Source organism: Solanum pennellii, chromosome 1 (genome assembly GCF_001406875.1).
Source record: "Solanum pennellii chromosome 1, SPENNV200".
Taxonomy (NCBI): domain Eukaryota; kingdom Viridiplantae; phylum Streptophyta; class Magnoliopsida; order Solanales; family Solanaceae; genus Solanum; species Solanum pennellii.
In genome coordinates, this window is record NC_028637.1 from 71977645 (window position 1) to 71992665 (window position 15021).

The 15021-nt window shown below is 30.9% G+C and overlaps 1 protein-coding gene across 1 annotated transcript; it reads left to right on the plus strand.

Moving 5' to 3' along the window:
• Positions 1-4155: 4155 nt before the first annotated feature.
• On the plus strand, positions 4156-7992 carry LOC107011277. The gene is made up of 4 exons (XM_015210698.2): positions 4156-4889; positions 5996-6475; positions 6581-7075; positions 7183-7992. The coding sequence occupies exons 1-4, from the start codon at positions 4431-4433 to the stop codon at positions 7663-7665; spliced, it is 1917 nt and encodes a 638-aa protein (XP_015066184.1). The 5' UTR covers positions 4156-4430; the 3' UTR covers positions 7666-7992.
• The last annotated feature ends 7029 nt before the right edge of the window (positions 7993-15021 follow it).

Genomic DNA, 15021 nt, shown 5'->3' on the forward strand with positions numbered 1-15021 from the left:
TCATTGACTTTTGATGTTATTTTGCTATTTCATTTGGTAAAATACAAAAATATATGTTTTTAGTATTAATTATCTATACAAACTAATCATATATCAACTTTAAGTATATTTATTATTTGAGAAAAATAATACTACAAAATTACTTACTTCAAAATACGATTTTTAATCAAGTATGTATTATATATCATTTTGTCAACTCAAGGTCATTAACAATTTATTTACTGTTATTAGTCTATTTTATTAATAAATTAAATGACTAGTTGATGTTACTATGATTACTTTATTTTATTCATAAATGATTACTTTGACATTTTTTTATTCAATCAAATTTATCAAAGAACATTTATATATCTAACTTATGTTGCTCTTTTGTTTAGAAAGTCACATCAGTCTAGTATGGACAGTCCTAAATTTTATGTTGCACATACAAAATTGGCTAATTTGCTAATGCAACAAACATTGCTTGTTTTGTTTGTTTTGTCCTCATTTTGAAGCCCTTAACAGATACTTTTTGAACACTTAGATGTGTGAGCAGTGGCGGAGCCAAAAATTTTTATGCAAAGAGTTAGAAAAACAGGACGCAAGAGGAGGAGCAGTGTTACATCACTTCCAGACTCTTGTATCTTCAAAAATTGTGCCCAATTGTGTCATGATAGTTCCATCAGTAGATATGGAACATGTTTTCACTCAAGCGAGAGCTCCAAATAGTAATATCGCGGATAGTTATGTTTTCTAATGGGGTAAATCGACATCTCTTCTAAGAAATAAAGAAGTGAAAGTACAAAAATAAAAAACAAAAGTAATGATAGACATCATAGTTATGATGATACAGTGTTTGAGGAGTTCGCCCCAAAACAAATAGAAATGAGAGTCAACAAAGTAGTGTATGAGCATAAGTCATGAACAAAATTTTGATATTAGAGGCATCAACCTGATGTTGTAACAACTGAATTTTGAGGAATACACTTGAGTATGAATGGATCGATATATCACTTTAACTCTTTCTGGCACATCACTTTCTAATTCTCAATACTTGACTTGGTTTCTTATCTTATCATCTCCCATTTAGGTCTGAAGTTGTTACTTTAAAGCTTTGGATGACAATGACCGGAACGGGACCACCGGACCGGAACGAACCGGTATCCGATCGGAACGGGACGAGTTGATCGGTTCATTAACCGGTACCGGGATGAACCGGATCGGAATTACCGGGATGGATACTCGATTCCGTCTGGTCCCACTATATACCGGGATGGAACCGAAACGGATCAGAATGAAACTGGATGAGATAAACGGGATGACACATCTAGTTATTTCAAAAAATAATTTTTTTGGATTACGAAAATATAAATATTTTTTTATCTTTCTAAGTTTAATTTAATAGTTTTTTAAATTTATAATGTAATTGTTTACTTAAGTTATTTTTAAGATATTTTTTATAAAAATTTTACTTATTAAGTTTGCAAGTTAAGTCTACTTAAGTTTTCAAGATTTAAATCTTTTGAAGTTTATAAGTTTTTACTTATTATTTATTAATATGTTATAATTTATAAGTAATACTTATAATTTGTAATTTAAATAATTAAATTTATAATTTTAAAAAATTAAATAAAAATAAGGATAAAATAATTACACAAATTAAAAGAATATCAATTTAATTTATTTAAATTTGTATCATAAATTACAATTTCAATTCACAACTACTAGTAGAGTGCATAGTTTACACAACCACCTTCTACAAAGGGTTCTGTTTCAACTAAGTCACGAATGTAATACTAATAGGGGATAGTTGAGTTACTTGGGTAGTATTTATTATTTACTATAAAAATTAAATTATAATTTATAAATATATGATATAAATTAATTAATAAATATATAATATAAATTAATTAATCAAAATTGGACCGGACAGGATCGAAATCAAAATAAATGGGAATAAATCGGTACCGGTACACCGATATAAAACATCGGTTTCATTCCGTTTCATGTTCCGATTCGGGATGTCCCGTTCCATCCCGTAGGCAACCGAACCGGGACGAACTGGAATGGTACATGCACATCCCGTTCCGTTGCCCACCCTTAGGATCTATCCTTCATCACTAAGCTAGCCTATATTTGTTTTACTTACTCGAAAAATGTTAATCTTATGGTTACTGAACTCTCCAAGCGCATGCACAAATATTCCTTCTAAGTCTTCTTTCTGAGATACTTTTCATAACATCTTTCGACTTCTATAAAAGACTTTCTATAACTGGTATCCACCTTTCTTATAAAGCCGCTTAATCTAACTATTAAGGGAAAAATAACGCTTGCGTCAGCCTATTCCATATTGAAAGCTCAAATATACTGTGTCGGCATACTTGAAAAATCATAAACTTAATTAGAACCTCATCTGATTATATACAATTTTGTGCACACCTCTCAATGCTCTTGCTAAGACTTAGTCACACTTTATTGCTCTCACCTAAGAGTAATAATACAACACTTGTACCACTCATATTTATCAAAAAGTCGCAACTTATCATGACACTCATCTCTTACTAGGAAATTTTCATTCTTAGAAAAAATAAAAATAACGATCTCAGACTAGGAAGTGTTTATCCTAGAAGAAAAATAAAAAAACATCTCTAACTAGGAACTGACTATCCTAGGAGAAAATAAAAAATAGCATCTCAAACTAGTAAATGTTTATTCGAGAAGAAAATAAAAAATAATGTCTCAGACTAGAAAGTGTTTATCCTAACAGAAAATAACTAAATCTCATTATGCAAGAGGGTCTTGTTAATCCCATTATATATTTATATAAATTTAACTTGATTTAGTTATATTAATAATTTCTATAACCTGCTTAAAATAATTTTAATCGATGATAAAATAATAGTAATAAATAAATATATTCTTCTCAATAAATTATCTAATAACATATATGTTACATGAAGTTTTAGAATTATACATAAAAAGAGAAATAAGTAAATTAGACAATTCAAAAATATTTTTAGAATCCAGAAACAAAAACCAACATCATGAAATTGAAAAGTCTAAAGAACCAAATGAAATGAAATGAAATAACATGCTTCGAAATTGTTGAAAATTCTGTTCTTAAAAAGTTTGCTCACTAGTTGCATTCCTTATGAATGAGGCCTTTTGAGAAAAATAAGTGTGATTGATATTGAATTTAACATGTTAACTGGTCCATTAATATATTCATTAGGGTGTTTAAAAAGTGCGAAAAATTGAATTATGTTGAAAATATGCTATATGAACACATCCCAGAAGTGATGCGTTCACTAAGTAATAATGAATTTAACTTTTGTCTTATAATTAGTTTACAAAAGTAAGGTTATTATGTAGGGAATTAATGAAAAATAAAGTTCTTAATGTTGAAAGAAACCACATTGTTGGCCTTCCTAGTTAGAGATTTATACCGGAGTGTGTAGCATTTAGGATACAAATTAGAAATAAAAGAGTGAGAAATTCATTGATACAATACATGAGAGGAGAGAGAATTGAGAATTGAATGAAATGAAGAATGATTAGTGTTTATTTATTTGTGTCATAAACTTAGTTCTAGAAGAATCTTATAATTTATTATTACTAGAAAAATGATGTAACTTGTGGAGGAAATTTAGCCATTTGAAAAAATATTTTTGATAAATTTTAAAATAGAATTTGTAAAATTTTAAATGAAATATATATGAATTGACTATAAAAACATAAAATAATAATAGAATAGAAAAATATACTTGTGTAGTATCATTGACTAATAAGTAGAGTATGAACAAGAAAACTTAACGATATTACACCCACGCCCACAAGTATCAATGTAACGACTATATGTTATAATTAATTTATATGTATAAGATATTTGCTTATTTCTTCAAAATTCTATAAAGAATTGAGATCATTTTGATAATTTGTGATGTATTTATATTTATGAGAAAAAAATATAAATTAAAATCTAAATTATATATCCAAATAAAAGTTCAACTTTATATAATATGATTTCAAATCATTATTTCAGCTATACAACCAAATAACCTTATCAGTTATTTTGTAACGACTCATTACACTTAGTGTGTTTAATGAAAAGTTGAATTTCATCAAATATAATTTCATAAATCATAATTTCATGTCCCATGTTCGAAATGAGAGTAGCTACACATGACATTTGGTGTGGTTAACAAACAACCCCCACCAGATCCCATCCCAAAAGAAAAAAAGATGAAAAAAGATCCATAAAGTATATGTGTCAGACCTCCACATTTTTCAATTTGAAGCATTCTCATGAAAAGTGTACCTACACCATAAAGCACCAACACAGCTCTCTCTCCTATTCCTATTCCTTATCCCTCTCCCTCTGCTTACTACAATTTCGACTCTCACAGTAAATAACCCCTTCTCATTCTCACTCTCACTCTAGGGTTTTCCACATGCCACTGCATACAGCCCAACAATGCTTCAACAAAGGAGACGACGTAGAAGTGCTAAAAACCAACCCTTTTACCATCTGGTTACCCTCTACCGTAATACGATCAACCCCATGTAAGAAAACCAGAAATGGTCAAATTTACGTTGAGTTCCAGACCCTTTCCGCCGAGGAACCTTCTGGAAGCCGGAGGGAGTACGTAAACGCCGGTGATGTACGTCCTGCACCTCCACCTGAGCTTCACAGGTACTTCAAGGTTGGTGACAATGTCGAAGTTCTTTACGAACAAAAAGGGTGGAGAAAAGGGAAGGTGGCTGATATATTGGAGAATTCTATGTATTTCGTTTCACTTGATGGTGTAGAGGAAGAAATTGTTAAAGTGGAACAATGGGGTTTAAGGGTTTATCGAGTCTGGGATGATGGTTCTTGGCTTCCTCCTCTTGACTTCCAACAAATGCCCCAGGTAAAATATACATTACTTTAGTCCAATTTGGTCGAATTTAAGAGTAGCATGCAAATTTGGGGAGAAAAAGTACTATATAGACTTCATTGCATGTTGGTTTTAGGAGTTTATATACATATATTGAAATCAAAATGGGGATTAATAGACTGCTTTATGTTTAAGTTGGCTGCTTACCTTCTTTTTCTCCCAAAGTTTTATCTTTTATAAAATGGGAGCTGTGGATGGTCTAAGCTAACAAATGTGTATATTCCAGATGAATGTGTGGTAGATAAATTGATTCTTATCGGTTTACTAAAATCCCTTGTTGGGCTGTTATTACTGTTTTATTCCTTGATGCATGAATTTCCCAAGGATTATGTTGTACGAACTCGAGAGAGATGTGTAGCTGACAATTCTACTGGTGTTTTTGTTTTCAATTGAATTTGGAAAGCCTTGCATTTTGATCCAAATTTTAATTGATAGTTCAATGACAATCTCTTGATTGTTTGACAGTATAGCAAGAGGAAAAATTGTCAATTTGGCAGAAATATTGCGATTCCAATGGCTGTAGTAAAGGCATGGCAGTTTTTTTTTCTCTTACATTCCTTAACTATTCTTTGTTCCGAGGACGATGCTATTGGTGAAATATATATGAGATGAATCAAATCATTCACTTTTGTTATTTGATTATGCATATGTTAGTGAATCTTTAACCATCAAATATAGTTGATATTTCTTTCAAGATTTATGTGCCAGGGGAAATTGAATTGACATATCTACCTGTAAATTTCTCTTCTTGTCTTCCTATATTTAAAGTCTTCCTCCTATTACACTTTTTTGTTAACAAATAAACAAAAGATGTGTAGTTGAGAATGCATTCCTTCTAATTACGCTTATTTGGCATTTGCTTATATAATTATACAGGAAGTTGTATCAGACCATGCATTACATTTTATAGGGTACTTAGCTGAATATTCACTTGGTGGAGTATACTTTTCCTGTATACTACCAAGTTAAAATTCATTTGATGTATCGTAGTCTAAAGTTTATCTCCTTTTTCATGTATACTACCTAGTTAAAATTATTGTGATGCAGAAACTTATCAAAAACACAATTATTGCATGCAGAAAAACAGACCAGAGGTAGAGCTGAAGTCAAGAGGGGTCAAACTCAGGATAATGTGTAGCCGATCTTGGAAGGAAATATTTAGCGAAGGGATGTCTGTGGAGGTGAAACGTGATATAGAAGGTTGCTATGGTTCATGGCATACTGCAGCTATTGTTGAATCTGTTGGCTATGACAAGTTTTTGGTTGAATACGAGAAACTGAAAACCGTGAACGGGACTCAATTTCTCAAAGAAGAGGTTGATGCTTCATACATCAGACCTTGTCCACCTGAACTACGATCATTTCATCAATTTGAACATCATGATAGAGTAGATGCTTGGTTGAATGATGGATGGTGGGAAGGTCATATAACAGAAGTTCTTGGTGGTTTAAAGTATACAGTTTGTTTGATGAACACAGAGGAAGAATTTGTGTTTGAGCATTCTATGCTAAGGCCTCGTCAAGAATGGGTCAGAGAGAAATGGCTTACTGCCAGAGAGGTATGTTCCTCTAATCTCTTCCTCGTACTTGTTGGCTTTTTGCCTCAGCCTTCATAACAATCTTTTTCTTTGTACATCCTCCTTTGTTCCCTCAATTTCTTTAAGTTTGATAAGACAAGAAGTTCATCTGACATGACGCTGAAGTCAAAGGAGCTGAGAATCAGGATAAAGTGTAGTGGAAGGACATCGAAGCCAAAGTTCAGCAAAGGGATGAGGGTAGAAGTGAGAAGTGATGAAGAAGGATACCAGGGCTCCTGGTACACTGCAGTAATTGTTGATTCCATTGGTGAGCATAAGTTTTTGGTGGAATACCTGACACTACGAACTGAAGACGAATCTGAGCCCCTTAAAGAAAAGGCACATGCTTCTGACATTAGGCCCTGCCCCCCTGTAATTCAAAGAATTGACAGATTTAAAATGCTTGAAGAAGTTGACGCATGGTATAATGAGGGATGGTGGGTTGGTCTTATATGCAAAATCCTTGACGGCTTAAAGTACATGGTTTATTTTTGGACAACAAATGAGGAGCTGGTGTTTGACCATTTCACTTTGAGAGCCCATCAAGAGTGGATAGATGGGAAATGGGTCATTGCATTCATGGTATGACAACCTTCTTCTTTGACAATTACTATTTGATTTATTCTTCAAAAGCTTTATGGTTGAGATTATTTGGTACTTCATACCTATGTGGTTCACCTGACATGCAGAAAAAATCTGAACTCCAACTGAAGCCCAAACTGAACTTAAAGAGACGGAAGGGTGGAGTAGCCAGTCATACAAATTTTTGTGTTGGAGCAAAGGTGGAGGTGAGGAGTGATGAAGAAGGTTACCAGGGTTCATGGTACCCTGCTACGATTGTGAGACCTCTAGGAAATGGGAAGTATTTGCTACAATACCAGACTCTAGAAACTGATGATGAAACTGACCTTCTGACTGAAGAAGTAAATGCTCTTTTTATAAGGCCTTCTCCCCCAGTAATCCAACAAGCTGATCAATTCAGGCCACTTGATGAAGTTGATGCTTGGCATAATGGTGGATGGTGGGCTGGTCAAGTGTGCAAAGTCCTCATAGGTTCAAATTATACGGTCTACTTTCGAACAACAAATGAGATCTTGGAATTTCAGCATTCTGATTTGAGGCCCCGTCAAAACTGGCTAGATGGAGAATGGATTGCTGCTAAAAGGGTATGATGTGATTCTTGTTTCTTTTCAAGTAGCTAAGTTACTTTGTGATGTTATTAACATAGAGCTGCTGATTTGGTGATCTTGCCCGAGACTTTGGTCTAGTGGTAAGAGTACAATATGTGATGTCTGTTAGGTGCAGACAAAAGGCGAGGCTGTATAGGGGGTGGGATTTTTTGGTTATACAGTAACAGAAAGAGCTACTGATTAATGGTCTCTGTTATATTTGGACATAATGACTCCCAAATTGTTTTTTTATTTACCTGTGATCGTAAGGTTTTGCTTCTCCGCCGACTGTTTTACTGCATTTAACAAAGTAAGAAATTATGAAGGAAATTCTTGCCGTTGCAATATTTCATTCTTAAAACTGTTGAATATCTTGATCTAGAATACTTGTCCAGAATGTGTTGGTTTGCAGGGTCAGTATATCATGATCAGGACAAAGCATGATGATATTTATAGACTTGAACAAGCTCCTCGAAGATCTTGCACTTTTCTCGTTCATAAAAACATCAAATTGTGCAGCGAAAAATCCCCAAGTTGCCTGACTTGTGCATATAGTATTACGTTATAATTCGACATGTACATGAATAGTAGGATCTACAAACTTGGAAGAGCTAAACTTTCCTTTTGTTTCTATTATGGCTTCTTAAATACAATACAAGCCTATTTTTTTTTTTCAAAATCAATTACCACAAGGCTTATTGCAAAATCTATGTTTCTGGAAAATACATATTTTGCCCAAGTTACACCTTTTTTTTTTTTTTGGCTACACCAGCTCCTGATTCTTGTCTTGGGGGGGAACAAATATAAGCCTTATTTATTTGCATGTAATTGGTTAACACTTAAATGAAGACTTCTAATCTTAATCATTTGGGATATTAGTCAATTTTTTTTTTTTGGATTGAATTGTAATAATTCATTTTATTTTTTACTATTAACAAAACAAAAGCCTTCCGCATAAGAGCACCGTTTGTAAACCCAACTGTTTTATCTTCTTTAGTCGCTCTCCATATCTATGAAGTATTCGGACAAAATTCGAGAGAATGCGCAGGTCTTCAGAAAATTAATCCAGGCACTTAACAGATGTAGAAATTCGTATGGACTCTTAATTAAGTGATCATGTATTTATTTTTCACACAATATATTCAAATAACTATAAATCTACTGCTCACGACAACATGTTTGTAAATTAAATCAAAAGAAAATCTGCAATTGGATTCTTGATAAATAGCGCAGGCTCAATGTTATTAGCACTTCGTGCTGTTATGAAAAAAATTAAAATAAATTACATACTAATATCAATAATTACTTTAATAAAAGAATTTTTTTGGTAATCACATAATTATTATATGAGAAAAGCTATGAAAAACATTTAAATTTAATATGAATTCATTAAGAAATCAATATATGTGAACTTCATAAAGTTAAATATTAAAATTGAATTTCATACAGAGAAAAAGAGAAGGTAATATTGGGTAATATTAGAATTACTAAAATGAAAATTATGATATTTTTTTTTAATTTGAGATTTTTAGTATAATTTATATATATTTATGTAAACTTGAAATTTAACCGTTCTTTTATGCTTCTTTGTAATTTTTTAAATTATATTCTTAGTATAATTTTTCGGCAATGTGTAAATCAGATTGCTATTAATGGTTATTATTCATGACTATATAGTTAATCAATACTATTATTAATCATTATCCACAATTGCCACTAATTATCCTAGTCATCACCCAATCATCACAATTTTTAATTATTTTTATTGTACAATATGAGATTAATTTAATATTTGTATTAATAACTTTTTAATAATTAAATTTTAAATAAAAAAGTTTACATATTTAAATAATGAAAAATAACAATATTAATTAGTTAAATTCCATATCGTATTATTATTATTATTATTATTACTATTATTATTATTATTATATATCAAATTATTTTGCGACTACTTATATTGGGAAACAAAATAATGTAAAATTTAAAAATAACATAAAAGAGAACAAAAGAGAGAATTAACTACGTAAAAAAAATTCAAAAAAATGACACATACAAATTTCTATTTCTTTTAATTTTGTTTGGCTTAAATAAAAATATTAAAAAGTATATTTCACATTTTAAATAATATTGCATTTAATATAATAAATTCCTAAGAATAAAGAGTCATAGTAATTTAAGAGGATTAATAATATGACTTTGAACTTGTTTGTAACGTAATAGGAGTAGTATTTATATATTATTACACTAATAAAGAACATTAAATTGTAGAAAATGAAAAAAACAGTCAAATTAAAGAGACAAATATTTTATTGCAAGTAAATAGAAATGAAGGAAACCAACTATATTTTTAAAATTATGAATTAATCGCAATTTTGAGATAACTTGAGAACTCCCAAAAAATAACAAATATGAAAAATATAAAGACAACAACTTGATTTATTAATAAATAACTTGAAATCTTCTAAAAACAACAAAAATGAAAAATTTAAGGATTATACACATTAATAGATAATTTATTATTAATAAAAGCAACTGTATTTTCAAAATTATAAATTAATTTTACATTCTTATATTCTATCATTTTTGTTAATAAAAATTGTTTCACCGGACTATGGATGTATATGTACGTATTTCGCATATCAGTATCCATTTACTTATTTCCTACTTCTATGTTTAAAAATATTATACGCTACAAACACAATAAACTAATATTACCAATAAAAAAGTGAGAGATGAATATACTTGAACAAATAATTATTTTTGAAGAGTGTTATCATTATAAATAATCAAATTATATAAGAATCATATGGAGGTCTAAAGAGAATAAATTAAATATTTTTTTAAAAATAAAAAACTCAAGATTTATATCTCCACAAACATAAACAAATAATATTAAATGTATGATTTCAACAAATAAAAATTATAAATACATTAGACATATCAAATTATTTTTTCCTGTAAAATCAAATTATGCAAGAATATCTAACCATTTTCATTATAGATATAATTCTATAATCGGCGAAACATGATTAAATAAGTTAATAAATTAGTTATCAAAAGAAGAAAAAGATAAAGAATAAGGAGACAATTCCATTTAAACACATATAATCATTTTTGACGAAACATAAATAATTCAAAAGGAAGTAATATAATAGAAACATTACTTCTTAAGCACCTAAAAAAATAAAGAATAATCAATACATATAACTAAAATCTATTAATCTCCATCTATGGATATTTTCATTTCATCTTATATACAAGACTCAAGAAAAATAATAACAAAGAAATTATTAGTCCTAAAATGAATCTCAAAGATAACAAAACAAAATATTATATCTCATAAAGAATAAGGAAAAAATACATTTAATCATAAATTCTCCTACATAATAATTTTTGACAAAACATAAACAATTCAAAGGAAATAATGTAATAAGAACATTACTTCTTAAAAAATTTAAAAAATATAGAATAATCAATATATATAGCTCAAAATTCATTAGTCTCCATCTCTTGATGTTATCATTTCATCCTATATACAAGAGTCAAGAAAACTAATAAAAAATACATTATTAGCCGTAACATGAATCTCAAAGATAACAAAAAAATAATTTATTTAGAAAAAATAAAAATATGCTGACATATTAGCCTTACTTGCTAATTAAAAGTAATATATGAAATAATATTTGAAAAAGATAATGCACCTCAAAGCGTACAAATACCGTAACACGTCTTCCACTAATTCTCTAACAAAAAATGACTACAAAATAACACACAATTTTAGTGTGATTTTATAGTGTTAATGTAACCTTTCACATTAAATAATTAGAAGTTATGAATATGAAAGACTTAAGAGGTTATGAATTTAAAAGGTTTGGGAGTTATGAACATTATTAATACTAATTTAAGAATAAAATTTATATAATTGAAGAGGTATAAGTCAAGAAGATGATTTTGTAAGAAAAGAATAATTAAAAAAATAAGAAAAAATGTCAAGTAAAAGAATAAAAATAATTAAAAAAAAATGAATGGAGATCATAGAGAGGTGTCACATCACCTCCTCTATATTCCTCCTTTATATCAATATATATATTATTGCTAGAATGACTATCCTAGTAAAAATAAAATATGTCTTCATAATTATATCCGTTTTTGGATGATTAATTCAATTTTCCTTTCCTTTTTAATTATTTAATCCAGAATCTTCAAAATCATGTTCCGAAAATCAATTTCTCCTATCATTATGATAAGTCCATTGGGTCTCTGTAAGTTCAACAAAAAAGATAAAAAAAATCAACTAATTTATACTAAACAAAGAGTTCTTATATTAAAGAAATCTCTCTTGTCAAAGAGAAAGAAAAACTTTGTTAGAAAGTGCGAGAAACTTCAAGAATATTCTTTAGGATTTTATATTTATTCACATATCTTTTATTTTGTGATGAAAGAAATAATTATATTTTTTCATATGTTACTTGTTTTGGAGCATTTATAAATCGTATAAGGAGAGGTTTTATTCGTGAACAACAACAACAACGACGACGACGACAATTCTGATATAGTGGAAGCCATGTTTCTATACCCTGGTTCCGCTGAAGTTGTTCACACGGTTATTTGTTTCTTCGACTTCCATGAAATCAAAGACTCTCCATGCTTGATTAAGAATCATGTCACTGATCTTCTTGGATTTGGGCATGCTGCCCAATTTGAATCACAGAAGGCTATTAACTCCCTTTCTTTCTTGCTGCTCATCAAAACTCCTATTCCAGGTTCTGTTTTATGTATCTCACCACCTTGAGGACTTCCTCCATGTTTATTTCTTAGGACATTGCAAAAACTGACTCAATGTTTGTACTGCAAACCCAATATCAAGCTTGGTTAATGTCAAATATAATAGTCTTCCAATTAGTCTTTGATATGGACCTTTGTCTGTCAACACATGATCATTTGTAACATTCATGGCTTCATCTAGCAATGTGGTTGTTAACTTCAAGTTGTTATCCAGTGGTGTGCAAGATGGTTTAGCACATAGTCCCATCTCCTCAATCAATTCCAAAGCATCTTTCTTTGGTTCATTAGTATACCTTTATCTGATCTACTGAACTCTATACCTAAGAAATATCTAAGAATGCCAAGATCCTTAATCTTGAATCTAGCATATAGCTCTTGTTTGGTCTACTCTATTAACACCAAATCATTATCAACTACCAACATATCATCGACATATACCAAAATCAATTAATGCATTTGTCAGTTTAACATTGCATTGCCTACTTGTCTGTTTCAACCCATACAATGATTTTACCAGCCTACATACCATCCCTGAAGTCTTCCCCTGTCTAGAAAATCCATCATACAAAGACATGTAAATTTCTTCACTCAAATCTCCTTGTAAAAAGGCATATACACATCCATCTCATGTATTGCCAATGAGAGGCTGCAACTATTGATAAAACACTTCTGACTGTGACCATCTTTACAACAGGTAAGAAGGTATCTTGATAATCAAGGCTTTCCATTTTATTGTATCCATTTTCAACCAATCTTGCCTTGTATCTTTCTACTGTACCATCACCCTCAAATTTCACTTTATAAACCCATTTACAACCAATGGGTTTCTTGTGAGGAGCTAAGGGTACTATAAGCCATGTGTTATTTTCCTCATGTGCTTGGATCTCTTCTTGCATAGATGAAATCCACTTAGGGTCCGAGCAAGTCTCCTATAGGATTGAGGCTCAATAACACTAGAGAAAACACACAAACAGGACTGGTATTGTGAGGACAGAATAACATATTGCAAGCACTAACATAAAGAATGAAGAATGATGTAGAAGCAACATTTGTTACAAAATCAGTCATCCATGTAGGTTTCTTCCTTGCTTTGTATGGCTGTTTCAGAGGTCGCATATCAGGAATATTAATATCATCAGCCACAATAGATAGATGAACAGCAGGACCATCATCAGGCTGAGTAGGCAACTGGGAGTTGTCAATGTAATAATCATAAAAAAGATATGCAGATGTGTGTAGGAATACAATAGGTGAGGATGATGGATTTTGGAAAGGAAAAGAATCCTCTCTGAAATTAACATCCCTAGAGATGAAGAAGTTGTGAGTAAGTAGATTATACAATACATAACCCTTTTTGTAACATCTGAATAACTCATGTGTATTGCAGGAACAACTTTGGCCTCAAACTTATCACAAGGAGGCAAACATTTGGCATAGCACAGACAACCCATGGTTCTGAGGTCTGTTAAGGACCCTTTAACACCATGAAAAAATTCAAAAGGAGACTTTTTGTGGAGTTATGTAGATGACAACCTATTTATCATGTAAACAACCTCAAGCAGACAATGAACCCTATATTTGATAGGTATAGAACCCTAGAATCTGATTGCCCTGGCTAGTTCTAGAATATACCTGCATTTTCTCTCTACCACATGTTGTTGTGGGGTGTAAAACATGATATTTGATGTATGATACCAAAAGATGTGGATATATCATGGCAATTAGAATTTACAATTCAATTCCATTGTCTGCTCTCAATGTTTTGACACTTTCTTCAAATTGTGTATTGACTAGCTGAAAGAAATTTCTTAACACTACTACCACATCACTTTTTAATTTCAGCAAATATATCCAAGTCATACGAGAATGATCATCCACAATAGTCAATAACATTTTACAACCATCAAGTGGAACATGGAATGGTCCCCATACATCCAAATGCAACAAATAAAAAATACAAGAAGATCTATTCTCACTATTAGGAAAGGGTAAGCTGGTTTGTCGAGCTACTGGACATACATTACATTTATCTAAAACCCTTTTATATTCAGTAGAGTCAATATAAAACAAATGAGCCATAATTCCTACAGAGGAATGGCCCATCCTTTTGTGCCAAAGAAGGATATCCATTTTATTCTTGGAAGCGACCATTCCTTTTTGTGTTCATAAGTTTCATAAGACCTAGTAAAAACTGTACTAACTTCTGCTGCTTCATAAACTCAACAAAACCTTTCGATTCTGTGCAATTACAACCAGGAAAAGGCGCGATGCAATCAAACTCTGCCCAACATAATCGCAATTTTGTAAAGTACTCTGATATAGTACTTGTACCTTGCACCAAGGTAACAATTTCCCTGTGTAATTGAAAGATATGTGACTCATCCGTTTTGTCAAATCTTTCCTTTAGATATCGCCATACAGAGCAAGCATATGTAGAGTAAACAGTTCCACTCAATAACTCCTTGTAAACACAATTCATGATTCATGAAAGAACAATTGCATTGCATCTATCCCATAAACCAGTCAAATTAGGACCGAATCCATCTTTATGGAACTTTCCATCGATTAGCC

Excerpts from the sequence above, each read along its gene's own strand:
- LOC107011277 (XM_015210698.2), top strand. The coding sequence starts at position 4,431 with ATGCCACTGCATACAGCCCAACAATGCTTCAACAAAGGAGACGACGTA. Across the intron at positions 4,890-5,995 it reads ACTTCCAACAAATGCCCCAG|AAAAACAGACCAGAGGTAGA; the intron begins GTAAAATATACA and ends TATTGCATGCAG. Across the intron at positions 7,076-7,182 it reads AATGGGTCATTGCATTCATG|AAAAAATCTGAACTCCAACT; the intron begins GTATGACAACCT and ends CCTGACATGCAG.